General features: G+C 40.9%; 2 protein-coding genes and 1 long non-coding RNA gene across 3 annotated transcripts; 1 reads left to right on the forward strand and 2 right to left on the reverse strand.

The window, feature by feature from the left end:
* Positions 1–2,963: 2,963 nt before the first annotated feature.
* LOC113077631 (uncharacterized) lies at positions 2,964–6,705 on the reverse strand. The gene is made up of 2 exons (XM_026249949.1): positions 5,120–6,705; positions 2,964–3,919 (listed from the first exon to the last, which is right to left on the reverse strand). Exons 1-2 carry the CDS (start codon positions 5,765–5,767, stop codon positions 3,386–3,388), a joined length of 1,182 nt encoding a protein of 393 aa, XP_026105734.1. The 5' UTR covers positions 5,768–6,705; the 3' UTR covers positions 2,964–3,385.
* A 1,659-nt stretch (positions 6,706–8,364) lies between these two features.
* On the forward strand, positions 8,365–13,800 carry LOC113077643 (uncharacterized). The gene is made up of 2 exons (XM_026249957.1): positions 8,365–11,084; positions 13,427–13,800. Exons 1-2 carry the CDS (start codon positions 10,731–10,733, stop codon positions 13,766–13,768), a joined length of 696 nt encoding a protein of 231 aa, XP_026105742.1. The 5' UTR covers positions 8,365–10,730; the 3' UTR covers positions 13,769–13,800.
* Positions 12,935–16,340, reverse strand: LOC113077649 (uncharacterized). The gene is made up of 5 exons (XR_003281377.1): positions 15,814–16,340; positions 15,179–15,306; positions 14,781–15,002; positions 14,541–14,667; positions 12,935–14,261 (listed from the first exon to the last, which is right to left on the reverse strand). It is a non-coding gene; the product is annotated as an uncharacterized LOC113077649 (long non-coding RNA).
* Positions 16,341–23,656: the final 7,316 nt, after the last annotated feature.

Raw genomic sequence — 23,656 nt, forward strand, 5'->3', positions numbered from 1 at the left:
TTAAAGCAGGCAGGGTTAATGTTACATAAATACAGATTTAAAATCATTAGATATAGTTGAATAGCTATGATACTGTTTTTGAAATCAATGTTTGTATAGCTATGACAGGAAACATTGGCATCTAACAATGCCTTGGAAAAAAGGCAGTTAATCTAAAAATAAAATAAAATAAATAAATACATATTAACTTCCAGGACGACCCTCACACGAGCTTCCCAAAGAACTCCTGCTCAAGCTCGCCGTCTCTGCAAGTTTAACGATGGCAGTTTTCACACACAGCTACTAGAAGATTTACATCTGTCAGACAGGTTGCTGATGTCATCAAGCTTAGTTTGAGTCTGCGCATCAGAAACGGAAGTGCTAAAAAACACAAAAAATGGGCTTCACTTGTCTCAATTGAGTTCCAATGGGGTTGCTGTTTCCATTTCTTTTACTGTCTATGGAGCTGAGCGGCATTTCATCAGATTTTAATTCCTTCAGGAAGCGAATCATCTGTTGCCCATCGGAAAGAGATTCTTTTGTTCTAAGCCATCTATTTATACAGAGCAGTTGACTCCTCTAAGGCGGATACAATGAGTTTTCCGGTATGTATCGACTCAAGAGTCCGCTTTGCGGCCTTTATCTATTGTTGTATCCGTGATATCTGTGTTTGAAAATAAGTAAGTTGCACTCTGGGCTCGCTCTCTTTCTGAGGAAGGAGAGATGTTCGTTCAACCCCCGCTGTTCTAGTTTTGCGGTTGCTGAGGCGCCGCACGAGCTCGGCGCTTGGGGTGATGGCGATGAGCCCGAGTGTTCAGTGAGTGAGAGAACGGAATTAATCCCCCTTTTCTCTTGCTCTATTCCCCGGACCGTGCGCTCAGCAGAAGAGTGCCTCTTGAGTCAGGTGGTTAGTCATATCTGTTTCCCACTCCGGAAGCTCGTAATCGATTCTGTCGGCTGCGGATTGGATGACGCCAGGCGGGAAGGAAGTTGACCGGAAGTTGAAGTCGGCCAGGTGCCGCCATCTTGTAGCAGAACTTCACTTGCGTTAGCATTCCTATTGACTCCCATTCATTTTGGCGTCACTTTGACAGCGAATAACTTCACATCTGAGGCGTTTAAAGACTCCATTTGTCCATTATTTATTTCTAAAGATACACGACAATGTATAAAGGGCTCCATTACCTTCTATGTTACATTATGGCCCCGCAGAAACAGTTTTTTGTAAAAAATAGGCTAACGATTGCGTCATAACCACTCAACTCTCTGTCGCACAGTAGAGAAATTACCGTACTGACAGGAGGAGAAGCTCACATGGCAATTAACTTGATATGGCGTACTGGCATAACATTTTAAAATACTATACAAAATAATTAATCAGAATACTTACTCCTGCTCACTCATGCCAAAGAACTCCTGCTCAAGCTCGCCGTCTCTGCAAGATTAACGATGGCAGTTTGCACGCACAGCTACTAAAATATTTACATCTGTCATACAGGTTGCTGACGTCATCAAGCTTAGTTTGAGTCTGCGCATCAGAAATGGAAGTGCTAAAAATGGGCTTCACTTGTCTCAATTGAGTTCTAATGGGGTCGCTGTGTCCATTTCGTTTAATGTCTGTGGATGACGCATACTCTACAGCAGCCCCTGGCTCTTGAGCTCACAGGCGACACAAGCTGTAGATATAAGCTATGGGTTAAGGGGCGAGCTTACTTTATAATATTACTTTTACTATTTATTTCAGCTCCGCTGCTGCATTGAGCAGAAACAAATAAGTGGAAGAGCTTGTGTGTTTCAGAGTATTTCTTATAGCAAGCTATAACAGTGAGCAGGCATTTCCCCCCTTTCTCTCTGTTATCTGCTTAGCTGAACTAATGCAGACAGATTCGTTTGATTTGGCGCTTACGCTTCCAACTCTTGTTCGTGTACTGTTTTTAAATGCAGACTCTAAGGAGTCCTGCAGCAGGTGTTTGTGCATTATGATTTTGCCGCTTCAAGCTACCAAACATTATTTTGCCCGACTAATTACTATTTATTTCAGCTCCGCTGCTGCATTGAGCTGAAACAAATAAGTGAAAAAATTCACGTGCTTCAGAATATTTCTTATAGCAAGCTATAACGGTGAGTAGGTGGCTAAAATTCCCCTTTCTCCCTTATGTTACCTGCTGCACTGTACTAATGCAGACATGTTCATTTGATTTGGCGCATAAGCTTCCAACTCTTGTTCGTGTACTGTTTTTAGACGCAGACTCTGAGGAGACCTGCACGGATGTTGTTATGCACTGTGATATTGGCGCTTCTCCTACCAATAACTTGTTGCCTGACTACTTCCTTCAGCTCTGCTGCTGCGTCGAGTTGAAACAAGTTGAAGAGCTCACGTGTTTATAGCAAGCTATAAAGCTCCTTTAGGAATAGCCTCCATGACAATGGAAAATTCTTTGGGAGTTATTACTGGAAAATTAAATTTACATAAAAATTCTTTGTAACTTAAAAGAAGACCTTCTGAGTTAAATAACTGGGAAACAATCAGAATGTTTTCTCAAACCAAATACTAAAAAAACAAAGATTTTCTCTTATATAAAATTTCTTGATTGTTCCAAATGCCCGTAGAAGCATTTTTTTTTTGTAAAAAATAGGCTAACGATTGCGTCATAACCAGCGACTCTCTGTCGCACAGTAGAGAAATTACCGTATGGACAGGAGACTGTCTAAGAGGCTATTGCAGGGTTTGTGCACCATTTTAAAAGTAGAATTTAATGCTTTTTAAGACCTTTTTAAGACCTCAACAAATATAATTTAAGACCCAAAAATTTCATAATTTCTTTGGAACAGGCTACTCAATTTATTGCCTCCTACAAGAGAAATCAAAATTTTTCCATTTGGTATCAATTATGTGCAATGTGTAAACTTGGTAAGTAAAAAAAAAAAATGAGTAAAAACTCTTTTCTTTGAAACCTTTTTATTTTCTTTTTTTTTTTGTTCCTTTGTGATGTAGAACAGAGAGAAGGTAACATAGATAAGTTGAAATACACTAAACAACACAATGCCTTGTATGAAGGAACCATGTAGAATAGAATACTGAAAATAAGCTCAATAATGAAAGTCCTCAAAACAGCCTTTCACAAGCCAAAAAGTTGACAAATAATCTACTTAACTGTTAGAAAACACAAATGTTATTACATGACTTTTAATGAGAGAAACCCTTTGTTTTGTAACATCCCAAATTCTCCTCAAGACATGTGCCGTAGCTCTGCTGCTCTCTTCTCAATTTCATGGTCTAGGTCCACCAACTCTCTTCTCTTTTCCTTGCATCTTTTTCTCATGGAATTAGATTTAGTGATAAGTTCTGCCATCTTGGTACCTGCTGTATTCTCAGCCTTCTCTGCAAGGCCATCTGCATCCTTTTCTAGAGTTTCACACACAGTTGAGATTGTTCTTCTTTTCTTGCGTAGCTCTTCAAGCTCATCTTCAACCCCTTTTTCTCTTGTTCATCGGTTTTGTCTTTTCCTTTTTCATATGATGATGACCTTGGATTGGGGAGCTTCTTGGCTTTGACCTGATCCACATAGTTGACAATATATGGCCAAATTTCAATGACTCGCTCCACTGCTGGAAGGTTTTCCAGCCATCGATGTATGCAAAATGGCAGAGGAAATGTATCACACTTTGTCACTACCACAAAGTCCTCTCTCCTTGCAGGAGCACAATGAAACAGGTAGTGCAGGGCTTTCAGGAGTTTCTCAACTTGCCACACTGCGAAGCCGTTCTTGAATGAGTTGTGCATCGTGTGAATGCCACAACTCCCAATTATTTGTAGTTGGGCTCCACCACACTGCTCTCTGTGTTCTTCTTGTAAGAATTCAACAAACTTCCAGTTTACAGCGGGCCCATCCATTGATAGTGAGAGCATGTTGTTCAGATTCAGCTCCTTTGTACCTTCCTGCACATTTGAAAAAAAAAGAAAAAAAGAGAAAAAGATCAATTCAATGTGCCAAGTAATCCAAAACAATAAAATGCAAACATACACAAACGTAATTATAAACTAGGGGTGCTCCGATCACGATCGGCCGATCGTTAATGCGCATCTCGTCAGTAAAGCCGGTTTTCTAATCAGCGGTTAATTCCATCAGGTGCCTGATTTCACATAGAGCAGCTGTTACTACACAGAGCCGTTGTTAACTGAGAAGATGCGCCAATAAACGCTTAAAATGAAGTGGATTTGCGCATCTTCTCTATTAACAACGGCTCTGTGTAGTAACAGCTGCTCTATGTGAAATCACGCACCTGATGGAATTAACCGCTGATTAAATAACCAGCTTTACTGACGAGATGCGCATAACGATCGGCCGATTGTGATCGGAGCACCCCTATTATAAACATGATTAACGTTAATCATTATATAACTGGTAACATTATATGGGTATATGTTCAGTGAGTTCAATTCAGATTTGTTTTATTACAAACGACAGACATTAGTTATGATACAGGATGCCTTCGTACATTAAAAATGTGAGCTTTGACATTAAAATACTTTATGCAGATTGTAACAGTAGTACTGGTTAATATGTGCTCTTTTCAAGTCAGTAATTATATGGTCACAGTGTTCTTTCTATGTGCATGGCCTATAAATGTAATGGTAAATTTTGCCAATTAAATTAATTATTTTCTATAGGTTTACTAACTGGTAAAATCATGTATTTTGTTGTAAAATACAACATATCTAATGTGTATTTACAAACATAGCTTGTTTCTGCATCTCTATTTACAGCTCATTAACCCTTAAGTGAATGTTTACTGTTGCTATGGCATTAAGTGACACCCTACATTAGCAGCTACATTTGCCCAACAGCCCATAAAACCACAATTTGGCATATTTAAACTATAAACCACATATACCAACAGTTATACCCCTTAAACTCTGAGCTAAGTGTTGTTACCTGTTAGATTGTCAACGTGACCATAGACCTGTTACCTGACTGGAGCACATAACCAGTCCTCTGCCCAGAGTGGGAACACTGAACACCGGGGGAGTGTTGGTGTTTACACCTCTAGCATATGAGCTTTAAACCGCACTAACATTACACCACACTTAGTATGAATAATAGTATGCGATTTCAAACACAATCGTAACGTTACTTACATTGAAATGACCCAACATGTCCTCGGCTCTGGAGTGACTCATGAACACCGACCCATAGTAGCGGGAGATGACGTAGTGTGTGCCAGTCTCATCATCAGTAGTCCAGAATCGCAAATGAAGGTCCATTTGTTGGTTCTTTGTCGTTTTATTCAAACTTTCGTCAAACATGACGACATATGGCTTCTCACTAACGCTGCACGATAGCTCCTTCTTGATGAATGAAGCGATGCCATATTTGGCGACATATGCAGTTTTATTTTCACCACAGGTGAATGACTTGGCAAGCTGCGAATCGGGGAACATGGCAGCAGAGATGTCACGTATGTCCTCGTTAGATTTAAATGAATTGTGCCTCGTCACAGTATGGAGAACCCACAGTACCTCTGCCTTTTGGGTGTCAGTTGGTGAAATGAAACTTGTTATAGCCGACTGTGAGGTGGCGTCTGAACTAGTAACATCGTTAGGTCGAGCTGCAAACAATGCAGGGATTGACCTGGACCCGCTATGACTAGGTGCTGCAACGTACCGCTGGTGCTTTCCTCCTTTCATGTGCGACTCGACGGCTTTGAGCCCCATGGTCCCTAACAAAAAGGTCTTTTTGCAGAATTTACACATTGTCGTTAAATTTACACTTTCCCATCTTTGCATTTTGAACCTCACCTCGACAACCAATTAATGGCAGCACGCAGGCGCAGACCCACGCCAGCGTCTGTAAGCCGACCTACCGTAATAAGCTAATAAAATCGCGGAGACTGTCATTTCACACCTGTTTCACACATACTAAATTGATCAACTATTAGATGTTTTGCGGTGGATCACTGTGCTTCCCTATCATCATTAAGCACACCGGCTGAAAATTTAATACCTACAGCAACTTTACGGTAAATTTAAGACAATTTAAGACCTTAATTTCCCGGATTTTAATTTAAGACATTTTAAGACTTTTTAAGGACCCACGGGAACCCTGTATTGGGGGAACGTGGACGCATAAAGTCAAGGGAGATAATTAATCAAAATACTTACCAAAATGTGCTCCTGTTCACGCTCGCCTTCTCTGCAAGTTTTGGTGGGTGATTCAGATTTCTCTTGGCACAGCTGTTAGAAGATTTACAAGTTGCTCAGGTGACATCTACGTCATCAAGCTCAGTTTGAGTCTGCGCAGTATGCCCGACCCCCAGGAAGTGCATGCTCCTAATTTACTTCATTTTTCTCAGTTGAATCCAATGGGGTTGCTGTGTCCATTTCTTTTACTGTCTATGAAAAAAAAATAGGGTCCTAGAAATCCGCAACTGCAGGATTATTATTAGAAATGGCGATTCTTGACCTATTCTCATCGAGGCCTATGGAATGATATTCCGGGCTTTATTCAAAAGGAATTGCAAATTGTATGCAATTGCGTTTTCAATTCATGGACGCATAAAATGTGACATAATCCAAACGCAAATGCAAATCGCACATTAACGTTTGCATCTTCGTTTAAGCGAATGCACAGTGTCTGCCAAACTTAAAATGGAAATGCAAAGTCTGTTTGCAATTGTGTTTCCCATATCTTACGAGCTATGAGCCGGTCATATTTAAATAGCAATATTAATAACCACATTTGCCTTTTTTTCACTCTCTCTGCACTGTGCATGTAAACTGCCAAAACTCAAATGGAATTGCAATTCCTTTTGCATTTGAATTTCCAATGTCTACACGGAAACCTGTCAATCAAGTGACAGGGGTGGGGCCATTTTATTGGGCGTGTTTGCATTGGGAAGTGACGTCACTCACAGTCGACGGTAATAAATAATTATTAATTAATTAGTGTGGACTTTGTTATCTAAATACTTAATAACCAATAAGGTTAAGGATGTGTCTTACAAATTACTTCATCTTTTCTATCCTGTGAAGCTTTACTTGAAAAAGATGTTTCCTGATATTGACACTTTATGTTGTTTTTGTGGTGCTGAACACGAATCCATTTCTCATCTCTTCTGGGAATGCAAGGGACAGAAAGCGAGGGACAGAAAGGTTGTTGTGCGAGGCACATGTTTGAGAAATGTGAACGAACCGTGAATTGTTGGAAAGTGGAGGCAGATAGGAGAGAAAGGAGAACAATGCAGAAAGAATTAGCAAGTAGAAAGGAGGAAAAGAAAGTTGAAGAATGCAAAGAAAGTGTAAATGCCTCACATAGACCTACTAACCGCTCTGATGTTTGTGTTTCTAAACATGTACCTCCGCCATACACACATTTCCCGGTGACTGAGGTGCAAGCTGCGAAAATGGACCCCGACCTCGACTGCTCTCCACCGAGAAGACCAACAGCACCGTGGCCAGATCCAGAATGGAGACAAGAAACTGCGGAAGACCCAGAAATCATTCCTGAAACCCCCAACAAGGAAACAGAAGAGGAAATAGTGTGCAGAACACCCCTGACAAAGAAAAGAAAAACCAGACAACCAGCGAAAGAAGAAAATGTGAGTATAACAACTCCAATGATTGAGGTTTCAGGCCCTGACGGCCCTATTATGGTCTGTAGACCATGGACTATAACGGACATGAAGGAAGTGATGGCTCACTTTCCGAGCCCTGACGAAGCAGGTGATAAATTTTCTACCGAATTAGTCACCTTTTGCCAAGAATTCAGCCCCACCGTGTACGAACTGAGAAGGCTGCTGGCAGTGAAACTGGTGGCTACAAGCAGGCATGAAGTGAGTGGAGAGCTGCAGAAAGAGGACTGTCGGAGAGGACACTGTATATGGAAAAGTGGACAGCTATCTCCTGTTTTAGCACACGCTTTGCATGCAGGGGAGATACAGACGGCGAAGAAGGAAAGAGTTAAAGCTGTGGTAGGTAACTTTTGACGCTCTAGCGGTTAATAAACAGAACTGCTTGCGTCTTGCGGAAGAACATCGTAGCCGGAACTACTTCTCTCTGTTTATCTCTATGAAGAATCACAAAGGAATTGGGTTACTAAAATAGTCCGAATATAAACATTTATTATAGGTGCACCCTAGTGATTCAGGACAAGCTAAAAACAAGGTTTGGAAAATGGATTCATGGTGTACTCGCTTATTATATACATTTTTCTACATTTTGAACACAAACAAAGTTACGGACCGCAGCTCTGATTGGTTGTTTTTTACCGGGAGCGATGGAGTTTCTGCAAATGGCAATAGGACCACTGGGAGGAGCCAGAGGAGCTTGATTTTTTTCACAGATTATCTGTCTAATATTCTACTGTCAGGACATAATGACAGGTTTAACAAATATGTAAAAAATATTTTTTTACAAAAGTTCCCTACAGCACCTTTAAAGCCAAGACCAACAGAGAGTGGCAGCTGGCGTTTGTGCAAGCCGTGTCGAAGACTGGGGGCTATTCTGCGCAGCGAAACCAGCAATCGAAAGGGGGAAGATGGAAGAGAAACTCTGAAAGATGGGGTTGTTGGATCTGCGAGACAGATGAACATAAGACATTCAGGTGTACAAGATGCAGACGGTTGGGCAGAGGATTGCCCGGAGAACCGGCAATATCAACAAGCAGACTGAAGCGAGGGAGACGGAGAGCAGAGAGGAGGGGTCCAGGCCGAGCAACCAACGGTCACAAGTGAGGGAAGTGAAAATTTTCTGCTCTCTGCAATGAAGAAAATGCTTGCTTTCCTTTGTGTATGTCTGATTCTGTTGATAAGCATTCTGACAGATGTGCTATTATGTTTAAGAGTGAAGCTTTTATGAAAATGCCTAAATATCCTATGTTAGTAGAGGGGATATTGGTTGAGTTTTTAGCTGATTCTGGGGCCGCACAGTCACACCCCTGCATGTCCAGTGCCTTTGATGGGGAGAGATTTATTGTGCAAACTAAATTTGACACTGATTGCAGACTCTGGGGGTGTCTGAGTGGCAGAGAAAGAGCAGATTTGTTGTCTGCAAGCAGAACCAAAATAGGCATATGAATGGCACATCAGAAATTCTGAATGGGCTGGAATGATGTGTGAACTGACAAAAAATCGAGCAAAACCATTTGACAGAGAAATCACGTTGCCTGACAAATTGCATTGCACGTCACATGTTGTAGTACAATGAGATGACCAGTATGAAAATGACTGGTTTGAAGGAGGAAAAGGAGAAACTTTGCGTTTTGAGAAAATGTTTTAGACAGAAAATGTGTGTGCAGTTTCAGTTTGCCTGACAGAAAAACAGCTTCAGTTTTACTCAATGGCAGAAGATTCTGTGCCTCGCTCTCCAAGGCCAGCAGACAGGGCCCAGATTAGAACTGTTTGTGAAAAGCTGTGTTTGTGTTACAGACAGAGACAGATAGGGGAGGGAGTGAAACATAGTGAGAGTCTGGGAGCGTTTATGTCAGAGTGCAAGCATGGAACAAAAGGAAAAGGGAAAATCATTGCATGACAATTATTTGTGCCTCAGATATACATCAAGCATTAACAGAAGTGCCATCAGAGTTATGGGCAAAACACAAATATGATGTGGGTTTAATTAAAGGATGTGAACCAGTTGTTGTCACCCCAAAATCTGATTACAGACCATGTCAACGTCAATACCCTCTAAAACTAGAGGCAATTCTTGGTATAAAACCAGTATTTGAGTCACTATTAAAAGAGGGAATAATGGTGCCATGTAATGATTCTCCAGTTCGCACTCCAATTTTTCCTGTAAAAAAAATAAGGGATGAGGGTCAGCCCACAGAGTGGCAATTTTTACAAGATTTACAGGCGGTGCTGTCATGCAAAGAGCTCCATCAGTACCAAATCCATACACAATTTTATCACAAATACCACAAGATGCAACATTCTTCTCAGTGGTAGATTTGGCAAATGCATTTTTTAGTGTGCCAGTTGATAAAGACAGCCAATTCTGGTTTGCATTTGAATTTGAGGGCAAAGGTTACACCTGCGCTCGAATGCCACAAGGGTATTGCAATGCCCCTAGTGATTACAACGAAGCCCTAAGGAGGAGTTTGGAGCTTTTGACCCTGACAGCAGGCACAGCCTTGTTACAGTATGTGGATGATCTTTGCCTGTGTGCTCGTGATGAGCTCACATGTGTGACTGACACTATGACCCTCTTGAACCATCTGGCTTGGGAGGGCCATGAAGTCAGCCTGACAAAATTGCAGCTCATAATACAACAGATTACATTCCTGGGGCATGTAATAACACCAAATAGCAAATCACTGTCTGAAAAAGGGGTTAAATCTACAAGAGAAGTCCCAAAACCAGTAACAAAGAAACAAATGCTTATTTTTGGGGGAATGTGTTCCTATTGTAGAACATCTATTCCAAATTATGCAATTTTTGAGCTGCCCCTGAGAGCCCTGAGAGGGAAGGGGTTGAATTTATATGACAGGATTGAGTGGACAGAGGAAGCGGCACAAGCATTTCTGAACATGAAAGTTCAGCTGTCTGTTGCGCCAACTCTGGGCTAACCCAGGCCGAAATAAACCCTTTATTCAGATGGTTGATGAGGAAAAAAATGGGTTTATGACTTCTGTATTGTTGCAACATCATGAAGACAAGTTGAGACCTGTGGCATATTTTTCCAGCAAATTAGACCCAGTTTCAGCAGGCCTGCCACACTGTCTGAGGGTGTGGCGGCTGCTGAGAAGGCCGTAATGGCTTCTAGAGAATTCGTAGGCTACTCTGATCTGACATTGATGGTGCCTCACGCAGTGTCCATGATTTTGCAGGAACAGAAAACATCACACTTATCAACAGCTCGATGGTTAAGATATCATACTATTCTGCTTGATATACCTAATATCACTGTTAAGCGATGCACAACCTTGAATGCTGCTACTCTCCTTCCAACAGATGAGGATGGGGAGGAGCATCATTGTTGTTTAACAGCACTTGAACAAGTGTGTACACCACATCCAGACCTGTCTGACGTGCCACTTGAAAATTGTGAAAATGTCCTCTTGGTGGATGGTGCAGCTTTTAAAGATCCACAAACAGGCCTGAATAAGGTTGGTTATGCAATAACAATAATTATTCAGCACAAGCAGCTGAGCTTGTGGCATTAACAGAAGCATGCAAACTAATGACAGACAAATGTGTAATGATTTACACAGATTCACACTATGCAATCGGGGTTACTCATGATTTTGGTGCGCTGTGGAAACACAGAACGTTTTCAGAATCAGAATCAGAATGAGCTTTATTGCCAGGTATGTTTACACATACGAGGAATTTGTTTTCGTGACAGAAGCTCCACAGTACAACAGAATGACAGCGACAGAACATAAAACACATAATAAAAGAATAAAAAATACAAATAAGTAGATAGTGAATGACAATATACAAATAGACAATTGTAGGCAGGTATATTACAAAATGCAGTTATGTATGTACATGCGTATTATGTGCAAAATGTAAGTATATACTAAGTATGTGTGTTAGATAAATAAAGTGTATGTGTATATAAATATAAAGTGTAGTGTGTTCCACAGTTATTATCAGCTGTTCATAAGATGGATTGCCTGAGGGAAGAAACTGGTCCTGTGTCTGGTCGTTCTAGTGCTCAGTGCTCTGTAGCGTCGACCAGATGGCAACAGTTCAAAGAGGGAGTGTGCTGGATGTGAGGGGTCCAGAGTGATTTTGACAGCCCTTTTTCTCACTCTGGATAAGTACAGTTCTTGAATAGAAGGGAGGGTTGTACCGATGATTCGCTCAGCAGTCCGGACTACCCTCTGTAGTCTTCTGAGGTCAGATTTAGAAGCTGAGCTGAACCAGACAGTTACTGAAGTGCAGAGGATGGATTCAATGATGGTGGAGTAGAACTGTTTCAGCAGCTCCTGTGGCAGGTTAAACTTCCTCAGCTGGCGAAGGAAGTACAACCTCTGCTGGGCCTTTTTCACAATGGAGTCAATGTGAATGTCCCACTTCATGTCCTGAGAGATAGTGGTGCCCAGGAACCTGAATGACTCCACTGCAGTCACAGTGCTGTTCATGATGGTGAGTGGGGGGAGTGCAGGGGGGTCACCGTCACCGTCCTGAATGAGGCCAATGAGTGTGGTGTCGTCTGCAAACTTCAGGAGCTTGACAGAGGGGTCCTTAGATGTGCAATCGTTGGTGTACAGGGAGAAGAGCAGTGGGGAGAGAACGCAGCCCCGGGGAGCTCCGGTGCTGATTGTACGAGTGCTGGATGTGTATTTTCCCAACCTCACTAGCTGCTGCCTGTCTGTCAGGAAGCTGTTGATCCACTGACAGATGGAGGTGGGCACGGAGAGCTGATTTAGTTTGGGCAGGAGGAGGTTTGGGATGATCGTGTTGAAAGTGTTTACTTTTGAAGTCAGATGGGCGACCAATATTAAATGCACCCCTCGTGGCAGATTTGCTAGACGCTATTTTACTGCCAGAAAAGAAAGCGATTTGTAAATGCGCAGCGCATACTAATAACAAAGATTCTGTATCTACAGGAAACGCCAGAGCAGACGCAGCAGCCAAGGCTGCGGCATCTCAGCAGACAAAATCATCAGAGTGTACTTTGTTATCTGAAAATAACCCTGACATTTCTTCATCTTTACAGGGCATGCAGACATTTGCGACAGGACAGGAGAGAGAGAAATGGAAACAGTGTGGCTGTGAAGTGGTGAATGGAGTATGGATGAGCAGAGATGGAAAGCCTTGTTTACCTAAACACTTCTTTCCTCACTATGCTAAGTGGATGCATGGGAAAGACCATGCATCGAAAGGGGGAATGATTATGCAAATTCAAGAATTGTGGTTTACAAAGGGGTTCAAAAATTATGCAGAAAATTTTAGCAAAAGATGTGTCATTTGTAATACACATAATGTGGCAAGAGGCATAAAAAAAATGTCTCAGGTATTCCAGCAAGCCCCGATGGATTTCATTGAACTGTTCCCATGTGAAGGGAGGGAAACATGGTTTGGTATTTGTGGACATGTGGTCCAAATGGGTAGTGGTCTGCCCAATGTCCAAACAGGATGCAGCAGCAGTAGTAAGGGCTCTGCTGACTGAAATAGTCCCGAGATGGGGAAATTCCACGAAAAAGCAGTTCGGGCATTGAAACACATTTTGTGTAGGGGCAATAAAAATCTAATTGGTTAAGTGTTGTAAGAAAACTGGACTCACATGGGTTAAGGTGCTCCCAATCATTCTCATGTACATGAGAATGAGAAATAGATCCAGAGTAAACCTGAGCCCTTTTGAAATTCTCTTTGGCAACCCACCATTTGTGAGTATTGAAGGGGGTTAAACAACAGCTACCATCTACAGGTGTGTGAGCATGACACGTTGAGTTATTGCAAGGAAATGTCTTCTTTATTGTCTCATGTCTGTGTTCAGGTGAAAGCTGCTCAGGGGAAGGTTGCTGAAACACCGCTGCACGAACTGAAACCAGGAGATTTCGTGGTGGTACGAGATCTGAGGAGAAAGAGCTGGAAGGCGAAAAGGTGGCTGGGACCGTTCCAGGTGCTTCTGACCACTCACATGGCTGTGAAGGTAGCAGAGAGAGAAACGTGGATCCAGGCCAGCCACTGCAGGGAGGTCCAACAGAAAAGATCTGGAGACACACACGTCAATAAGGCCAGAATCCAGCCTAAACATCAAGCGTCCTTATCAGCGGGAAGAGCAAGGTTAAGACTGAAAAACAGCACCGAAGTAGTCTGTGCGCAAGTGAAAAGATAAATATGAGCATCATAGTTGGGTACATCATGTTGTTTTCATACTCCAGACTACAGTGAGAATGGCCGTAAAAGAGCCTGAACGTACACATAATGCTGCTAAATGATTTTTGCTGTTATTATGTCTACCATGTATTTTTTAGTTGATATCCAGCTCAGTACAGAGACTGGTGAAGTCTAGTGTTACACATCAAATGGTTCAAATGACTGTGTACAATGAAGACGCTATCATGGATTTGAGTAGGGAGAAAACTACTGATGAAGGGACAAACAGTAGTGGAAGCTACAGTGAAATGTGTTAAACTTGGCATTAAAGAAAATGCTCGCACTGATGCACTGCAGGCCAAACAGAGTCAACATTCTTAATGTCTGGGTGGCCAAACATCCAGTGAACTGAATGGCCCCACTTAACAGGAGGTTGCAGGTCGGCATGTTCCTGTGGAGCATTGGTTGGTTTGGTTTTGCCAGAAACGGTGGTAGCCACATGATGCACAGACCTAGATATGTAAAAAAAAGAAAAAGAAAAAGAGTAATCAACAGTATATCAGGATTCAATATAGATTAAGTACTGTACATTACTGGTTTCATGTTTTCAATGAAACACACATGACCAATACAGTATAACATTCAAATATGATGCCATCACAAACCAACAGACTAAAGCCAGCCTGGTACATACATTGTAAATTATCTGGCAAGACAGTCAGAGCTATCAAATTGTAATTAGATATTCTGATTTTCTAATCAGATGGCCTGCTGCGCAAAAAAAAACGTACCTGCTTGATCTTAACAAAAGTTCCTTCCTGCTGCACGATGCTACTATCTGACCTCTCACAACAGGCCGGACAGATGGCAAAAAGGCCCATCAGCTCCTCTTGGCAAACAATGAATTTGTCAATGCCACTACAACAACAAAAAATTAGGGAGGGAGGGAGGTGTCATTCAAACTACCAAAGCTACAGTACACAATAAAATGAGCATTCAAAATGGTCTATGTTGGTTTTAAATTATCTCACTTGTGGTGGGGGTCACACACGCGTAAGGTGGCTCCTCATCAAACAAGTCCTCCTCATGCATCGGCTCTTCGGGCACCCACGATAAGTCACTAACGACAGAGGCATTATCATCATCTTCATCATCTGTCTGTTCAGGACTAGCGATGGGAGTGGAGGTTTGTGGGCTGAAAGACATCTGTGTGCCCACGCTGACCATCTTGGGCTTCAGGTTAACCTGCACAGCTGTGGAGAGGCAGTAAACATACCCAAACATGTGACAATCATGGCAAATCTAAGCGGCTATGTTTTGGTGTAGGCTATGTATTAATATAATCGATTTGTATGGAAATGTCCTGCTTGCATAGATACTGGCAATGATTTAGACAAAATATCTACCCCTTAAAATACCCAAGACTTACCGCGAGACCATCGGGGGGAGGGGCTTCAAATAACACTGTGTCACAGCGTCAGAAGTGGAGGAGGGCAAGGGCTGATCCCCAGTATCTACACTGTGCACGGTCTCCTGCTGTGAGGTTTCTTTCATCATCTTGCGAAAACAAATATAATAAGTGTTTATAAATGTCTAGAGTACATGTGGTGCATAAACTCTATGAGGTAGTGAATTTACTGAGAGGTAGCTAAACTTTGAAGTGAGAAGTGGATAAACTGTTTCTGACATTTCAGAGGTGGGTAAACTGTGTTTACTTGCGTTTAGCCTCCACTACACGGTCACGGTCAAATATATGTGAAAGAGAACCGTAGCAGTCTAACACAAAACGCAAACACACTATTGTGAAAGCCGCTTGATTATCATCACCACTGATCCAAACATTAAACGATAGCCATGAAGCTTTCATGACGATTCCCGATGTCCATATTATGGACATTTACTTTTTGTTTTGGCTCATATTCGTGAATCACGAAATATGCTCTTCTAATGTCAGAGTGATCATGCTTGTAGTAGAGGCTGTGTCAAAGGGAACACGGTATGCAAAATACACACAGAGCTAGCTAAAACGCAGCTTGTAAACATTAACGTTAGCATGATGCTTACCGTGGCAATATATCGCTTGCGGCAGACGGTGTCTCTCGACCTCGGGACAGGACAAGCAGAGAGGTTTGCATTCACAGACGGCACGGCGGTAGGAATTAACTTAGCCATCCTCATACTTTTTAAAGAAAGTGCGACCATCTTGGCATCCCTTGAGTGGTAATCCTCCTCCTTGAAATGCGCGCTGCATATTCTCGAGTAGGCGGTGACAGAGCTAGCTGAAAAATCTGCCTGCCTAATCTTGACAAATTGCACCCAGCTTCGGAAGATCCCTTTGTCCTTGGAGAAACAATGGACCCTATGTCCAGTTTTGCTGGAGTTCTTGCACCCGCCACAAACACAGTAATAAACCATGTTGTCTATTTATTATCTACTCTTTCTCTAAGCTATCTGTTATGCTATGCTATCTCTCACTATCTATTTATGCTATGCTATGCTATGATATCTATCTATCTATTTCACTAGCTACTACTCTCACTAATCGTCTCACTCTCTCAATGGTAGCTGTGTCCAAATTCAGGGTCTACATCCTTCGGAGAGGACGCATTTGAAGGATGTTACGTCACAGCGCCGCGACGAAGGCTGTCCAAATTCGTAGGATCCTTCAAATGCGGCCCACAAATGCGTCCTCCTTTTCCCCGAATTCGAAGGATGGGTGTGGTGGATCCTTTCGCGTCCTACCTATCCCATAATTCTTTTCGGCAGGACGAAGCGAGCGGTAGCGGAGTGGGGGAGGAGTATTATTTTCGATGTTTTTTAAAAACTGGCTTTTCAAAAATATATATTTTCAGTGGTTTTCTAGTTAGGCATTTTGTTTTAGCGTTAAGCATTTTTTTTTTACATGTGTACGTGTATATGTAAAAAAAAAAAAAAAAAAAAAAAAAACGTTTACTTTTGTAAACTAGCTTCTTCCTTACTGCCTGTGTGAATATCCCCTTACACACAGCTTATTTGTTAGTGATTGAAGCTGTTTTTAACGCTTCTAAGGACGAAAGAGCAGACAGAAGTGTTTATAAAGCTCCGGGGAGAGAACGATGAGCTCTTCACCGGCGTCTTGCTTGGCGCTGTCACGGTTGCTAGGCGACAGGATATGAGCAACGGTTAAGGGAGGGAACTGAAAGAAGGGTAGGCTGTCCAAATTCACAAACACCGACTTCCGGTTTTTGCGGTCGTCGGAGGACCCATCCTCCTTCAACCGAGTAGGAAGGATCCTAAGGAGGATGCAGACCCTGAATTTGGACACAGCTGGTATCAAGGCGGGCGTTCTTCTTTTTCTTCTTTGTTTCGTTTAATGGCGGGTGTCAACCAGCATTATGGTGCATTACCGCCACCTACTAAGTTGGAGTGTGGGCCAGAGTTTTCCTTCCCTTGAGTAAAAAAATAAACACATCTAATAATAGTACTAATAAAAATAATAAAATATTTCTTGCCCCTAAATTCTATTTATCAATCCAGTTTCTCTCAAATAACAGAATAACTTCCCTACTTCAATATCAAACACATTTTTTAAACTTAATTCTTCCTGATCAAACTTTCTACCTTCCTCCCTTAATACTTCCTGCTCTCGATAGAATTTTTGACAGTGAAGAATTACATGCTCGACTGACTCCTCTATTTGGCAGTGTTCACACACTCCTGAAGGGTGCTTATTTATTAGGTGCAAAGTTTGTTTAAGCCTAGTATGTCCTACCCTTAGCCTTGTCAAAATGTTCTCCTCCTTATTGTTTCTTCTGGCTATCCTTCCTGTACCCACATTTTGCTGTAATATATAGAGATGTCGCCCTGTGTTTCCTGTATCCCAACTGTTCTGCCACTCCTTAATGATGTTTCGTTTAATTATTCCTTTTGCTTCAGACTTACTGAGTGGAACGTACAAGACCTCCTCCTGCATCAGCGCCTGTTTTGCTAATGTATCCACATCTTCATTTCCTTTAATCCCTCTGTGTGCCGGAATCCACATAAATGTTACCTGAATGTTCATATTTTTAATTCTGTACAATATTTCATAGATCTCATTTACTATATCTTGTCTGCTGTTAGATGTAAATGACTGCAGTGACATTAATGCAGAGCATGAATCAGTACATACAATAACTTTTTTAATTTGTAATTCTTCTACCTTCTCTAATGCTATTACAATTGCCAACATCTCAACTGTATACACAGATGGATGATCTGAAGTCCTTCTCTTACCAGCAACATGTAATGTAGGAATACTAAAACCAAAACCTGCTTTCCCTGTATTAGGATCCTTGGATCCATCTGTATATATTTGAACATATGTTTGATATTGTGTTTGTATTCTATCTTCCACCTGTACTGCTATATTTCCAAATCCTTTTTGTCCCTGCATTTTTTCCAGGAAATATAAATCTACTGACACTGGAGGAAACAACCAGGGTGGTGTCACTGATAATGGCACTGTCGGGATATATCCACCTTGATTTAATGTAATCTCTCCAGCTATTTCTTCACATCTCCATGCAAAGCATCCCCATTTATCTCTTTCACTCTCCCAACATGGGAGAAGTATCTTAGTTGTAGGATGTCGATCCCCAGAATGCCCCTGTAAATTTATCCAGTAGTGCATCATTAACTGCTTACGTCTAATGTGCAACGGCATTTCCCCCATCTCAACCTGAAGAGCAGCCACAGGAGTTGTTTTCATAGCCCCACAGCATAGTCTTAAAGCTTGAGCTTGCACCACATCAACTTCTTTAATGACGTTTTTGCTGCCGATCCATAAGCGATGCACCCGTAATCTAATACTGATCTTATCAATGCAATATACACATTTTTACTTGCAGGCCTACTTGCCCCCCATTCTGACCCTGTTAAGCATCTCATCACTTTTAGTATCTTTTTACACTTGGTATTTACCCTTCTGATATGTTCATTCCATGTTAACTTGTCATCAAACCACATACCCAAAAACCTAAAAACTTTTACTTGCTCTATTTCTTGCCCATACATCTTTACCTGAGCTTCAACCCCTCTGTTTCTAGTGAAAAATACTGTCTTGGTTTTCCCAATTGCAAACTTAAATCCCCATGCAATTGACCATCTCTCCACCACATTAATTGCCTCTTGTATTTTACCTTTAATATGATTAATGTTCCTTCCCCTTTTCCATAAGGCTCCATCATCAGCAAACAGTGACTGTCCGATATCCCCCTGTACTTGCGAAAAAACATCATTAATCATTATGGAAAAGAGTATAGGACTAATAACACTGCCCTGAGGAGTACCATTCTCTACCATGTATCTTCTTGAAACAGCTGTCCCAATTCTTACTTGTATACTTTTCTCATCCAAGAATCCCTTAATCCAATTATATGTCCTACCTCCTATTCCTATCATTTTTAATTTTATCATTACTCCCTCCTTCCAAACCATGTCGTAGGCTTTTTCTACATCAAAGAACACTGCCATTATGGATTCTTTATTAACTTGAGCTTTCCTTATCTCGGTTTCCAAACACATAACAGGATCCATCGTTCCTCTACCCCTCCTAAATCCACTCTGATGAGGTGATAAAATTTCTCTACTTTCCATATAAAAAGATAATCTATCTGTAATGATCCTTTCCATTATCTTTCCTACATGTGATGTAAGTGCTATTGGTCTATAATTCATTGGGCTTGATAAATCTTTCCTTGGTTTCCTGATAGGAATAATTACTGCTTCTTTCCACCCAGCTGGCAATTTCCCTAAATCCCATACTTTATTATAAAACCCCAGCAACTTTGTAGATGCTAAAACACCTAAATGTTCTATCATTACATAGCAGATATCATCTTTACCCGGAGATGTTAATCCAGATCTTTTTATTGCCCTTCTCATTTCTTCCATTGTAATTGGTGCATCCATTATACTGTTACTATCCTCCCTTCTTTCAAGTAAATCTCCATATGCTAATCTTGTCAATGTCCTTCCTCTCTTGCCCTCCTCCGTTAAGTTATCGGAACTATGAATAAGAGTAAATGCCTTCGCTATCATCTCTGCCTTCTCCTGGTCAGACACTGCTGCTTCCTCCCCCATCTTCAATATTGGATACTTCCATTCCCTTCGAATTCCTTGCATACTCTTAATCATGTTCCACACATCTCCAACAGGTGTTGCTCTACCAATTTTGTTACAGAAAGTCTGCCAGCTTTGCTTTTTTGCTTTTCGTATAATTTTCCTAACCTTTGCTTGTGTTTCTTTATATTTAATCAAATTAGGAAAATTATGTGTTTTTTTAATAATCTGAGTGCTTTATTCCTTTCTTTCACTATTTTCCCACACTCCTCTGTCCACCAGGGAACTGCCTTTCTTTTCATTTTCCCTTTGCTTTTAGATATCGATTCTTTAGCAACTTGTAGTATTGTTGTTCTAATATTTTTATCAATCTCCTCTATTTCCTCATTAAGATCTATTTTATCCATTTCTATCTCACACATATATTTATATCTTTCCCATTTTGCGCTACTAAATATCCATTTCCCCACTAATTCCCTTTGATCCTTATTTATTTCCAATAAAACACTACACCATACTGGAAAAGGATCACTACCTACCAATGATTCTTCAGATAGATCCCACTCACATATTCCCGCTAAATTCCTAGAAACTAAAGTTAAATCTAATGCTGAGATGTTCCCTGTATGTACATCTATTCTAGTCCCTCTCCCATCATTTAAACACACCATGTTTCTCTCTTCTAACAATTCTTCTACAACCACACCATTTACATCTGTTTTTACTCCTCCCCATAACGTACTATGTGCATTAAAGTCACCACATACCACCACCTTGTTACCATCCAACCCTACTATTTGTGTTATCTGCCCCAACTCTAATTTCCTACATGGATTATAATAATTTATAATTACACACTCTCAATCATTGTTCCATATCACTACACTAACATATTCTTGTTCGTTCCCCCCTACACTCACTTCTCTGAATGAAATATCATTTCCAATAAATGTAGCACATCCTCCCCCTACTCCATCCCCCCATCACACCTTACAGAAGCATATCCATCTATCCTGAATTCTAAATGTGGTCTCAACCAAGTTTCCTGTACACAAATAATGTCTGGTTTATTGGGAAGATCATCAATGTACTTTTTAAATTCCTGTCCGTTGGCCATCAAGCTCCTAGCATTCCATTGTAGCAAGAGGACCATTATTAATACTATCCAGTCCCTACTTGCTCCTGGCTTGCTTGACTGTTTAGCTCATTCCTCACCTCCTCCCATGTCAACTCCCTGATATCTAGGTGATGAACTGCTGCTTTTACAATTATTTGTATTCTCTCCGTTTTAGATTTAACCTCCATAGTTGCATTTATCACCCCTGCTATGAAAGTGACTAACTTCTTTAGATCAACCGTTACTATCTCTTCCTTATCTTGGTCTGGTACTTTTGTATTTTGTCTTTCCTCTCGGTTTCTTTCATCACTCTTACTAACCATTTTCACAGCTTCTGCATATGAGATCTTATTTTGAATTTTAGCTCGTTGTACTTCCATTTCCCTTTTCATCACCTCACATCCACCGTAAGCCACACTATGACTACCCCCACAATTACAACACTTTGGTTGCTCGTGATTACAATGACCATACTCATGATCATCTCCACATCTTGCACACCTTCTTCTGCCTTTACATGTTATCGCTGTATGTCCAAACCTTTGACCGTTATAACACCTCATTGGCTTTGGAACATAATCTCTTACACTATAACTCAAAAAACCTAGTGTTACATTCTTTGGGAGCACTTCCTCCTCAAACTCCAGAATCACAAGCTCACTGTCCTTCCTCACTCCGTCCCGAGTTATCTGCATCCTTCGGACACCTTTTAGATATCCTCCTTTAAGATTTGCTTTGATTTCCTCCATTGTAACCCCGACTGGTACCCCCCATATCACTCCCTTACTCCACATGTTTCCTTTTTTAATTTGACTTGTACTTATTACTTTAAACCTCCCAATTTATTTAATCCTTCCAGCCCGCTCTCTCTGTTCTTCATTTTTACAACCGATCATTAGATTACCATCTCTCAAAACCTTGGCTACTATTATATCCCCGATCTGGTTTCTCAATACAGTTGTTAATTTCACCGGACTTATTGACGAAATTCCCCTCTCCTCACCAAATCTCAATATGATTTTAAACTCTATTCCTTCCATACCATTATCGTTTATTACTTTCCCATAATCCTCATTACTCCTTGCCCTCTTTGTACTGATCCCAGCAAAAGTATTTCCTCTTTTGTCCCTCTTTTTTTACCTTCTTGACTTATATCCATACCCCCCTCACTATCACCCATATCAGTCCACTCTGACCCATTCTCAACATAGTTGTGCCTACCCGCTGTCTTCTCCCTCTTCTCCATTTTTAGTTGACCTCTTTCCAAACTCCCACTTCCATACGCTCCTTTCTCCCAGGATCATCCCCAACCAGCGTTTCCTGTAGCAGGTCGCGCCAAATTTTGACGCTTTGTGTAAACGTCACCTTCGCCTTCCTCCACACAGAAACCCTGGAAATCAAGCAGCGCGAAAAAAAAAATCCAAGGCGGGCTTTCGTTTGTCGTCCAAAAGCAAGTACCTCATGTGACGTCATGCAATGCATTGTGGGAGAAACAAGATTCATCGCTAACCTGTAGCTAACCGCTAAGATATCACCTACTTTTCCTTATTATATTTCTTTTTTGTAATACCCTACAACATCAAATACAATGGATAACTGTTTAGATGTTTATTACCAAATAGAAAATTGCCAGAAAAGAAAAAAAAAAAACCTGCAACATAGCCTTTAACAACTTTGTAATGTAAACAAATGACAGGCTACAATTGTTATTCATTTCCTTTACACTGCACTTTGATGTCAGGTATATTATGCATTTTTTATTGACATTGATATTTTTACATTTATTTCCAGAGAGATATTATTGAGTTTACAGGCTAAAGTGGTCTTGCTGTTGTAAACACTGTTGCGATTGTAGAAAAAAAATATTTGCGTCACATTTAAAATATAATTCATTTCTGAATTGTTTTTTTTTAATAATGATAATTCAGAGAATTAGAAAATCTGAAGAAGCCTTACCAGTGTTGTGATAATAATTTTTAAGGCACTCAACGTGTTAAAAAAATAAATAAGCACTGTAATATAATACAAGTTTAGTCAAATAACATAAAAAAGACCAGACGCCTCGATGCCTGTGAAACTTTTCTCCCTCAAACAGCACTCTAGTGTTACTTCTACACTACAGGCTGCACACAGCAATATAAACAACATATCTGCATGTTCTCACATCACGTCATTCTTGTAAAATAATAAGTAAATAAACATCAAAATCACTTCGCTGAGAATGAAACACCACTTACCAGCTGCCATGGTGTTGAAAATATCTTTTAGCAATTAAAAAATGGCAGGCGATGAATTTTCCCAGTCAGGTGAAAGGTCATCATGTTGGTCATTTTATTTACGGCTAAATTATTATTAATAAATTGAAATAATATTATGATTGGGTGTGGGCAGGCATTCACAAAAGGGTATGTTATTACAAAAAAAAATTCGAGGAAATTTTGCTTTGACAAAAGGGCAGTTAATAAGGGGCAAAGGAGCAGGTGCTCAAGTGAGCCGGTTCTTTCAGACAATTCGATCAAATAAACCAGTTGAAAAAAAAAAAAACGGCTCACCGGTTCTTTTGCGTTCGATGTAATGTCATTAGCGATGACTGCCCTTAATTCAGTTCAGAATCAATATGCCAAAAGAATCAGTTCGGTTCAGACGAGCTGTGAGTCAGTCTGCTTCACACCGAATCACACATGCGCAGCATCATCGGCTCCTCGGTTC

This window comes from Carassius auratus, chromosome 5 (genome assembly GCF_003368295.1).
Source record: "Carassius auratus strain Wakin chromosome 5, ASM336829v1, whole genome shotgun sequence".
In the NCBI taxonomy this organism is placed as follows: Eukaryota; Metazoa; Chordata; class Actinopteri; order Cypriniformes; family Cyprinidae; genus Carassius; species Carassius auratus.

Bases quoted from the DNA above. Each gene is read 5' to 3' on its own strand.
- LOC113077643 (XM_026249957.1), top strand. From the start codon at position 10,731: ATGGCTTCTAGAGAATTCGTAGGCTACTCTGATCTGACATTGATGGTG. The intron at 11,085-13,426 runs GTTGGTTATGCA...GTCTGTGTTCAG, and splicing joins CACAAACAGGCCTGAATAAG to GTGAAAGCTGCTCAGGGGAA.
- LOC113077631 (XM_026249949.1), bottom strand. From the start codon at position 5,767: ATGCAAAGATGGGAAAGTGTAAATTTAACGACAATGTGTAAATTCTGC. The intron at 3,920-5,119 runs GTAAGTAACGTT...TCAAATGTGCAG, and splicing joins ACATGTTGGGTCATTTCAAT to GAAGGTACAAAGGAGCTGAA.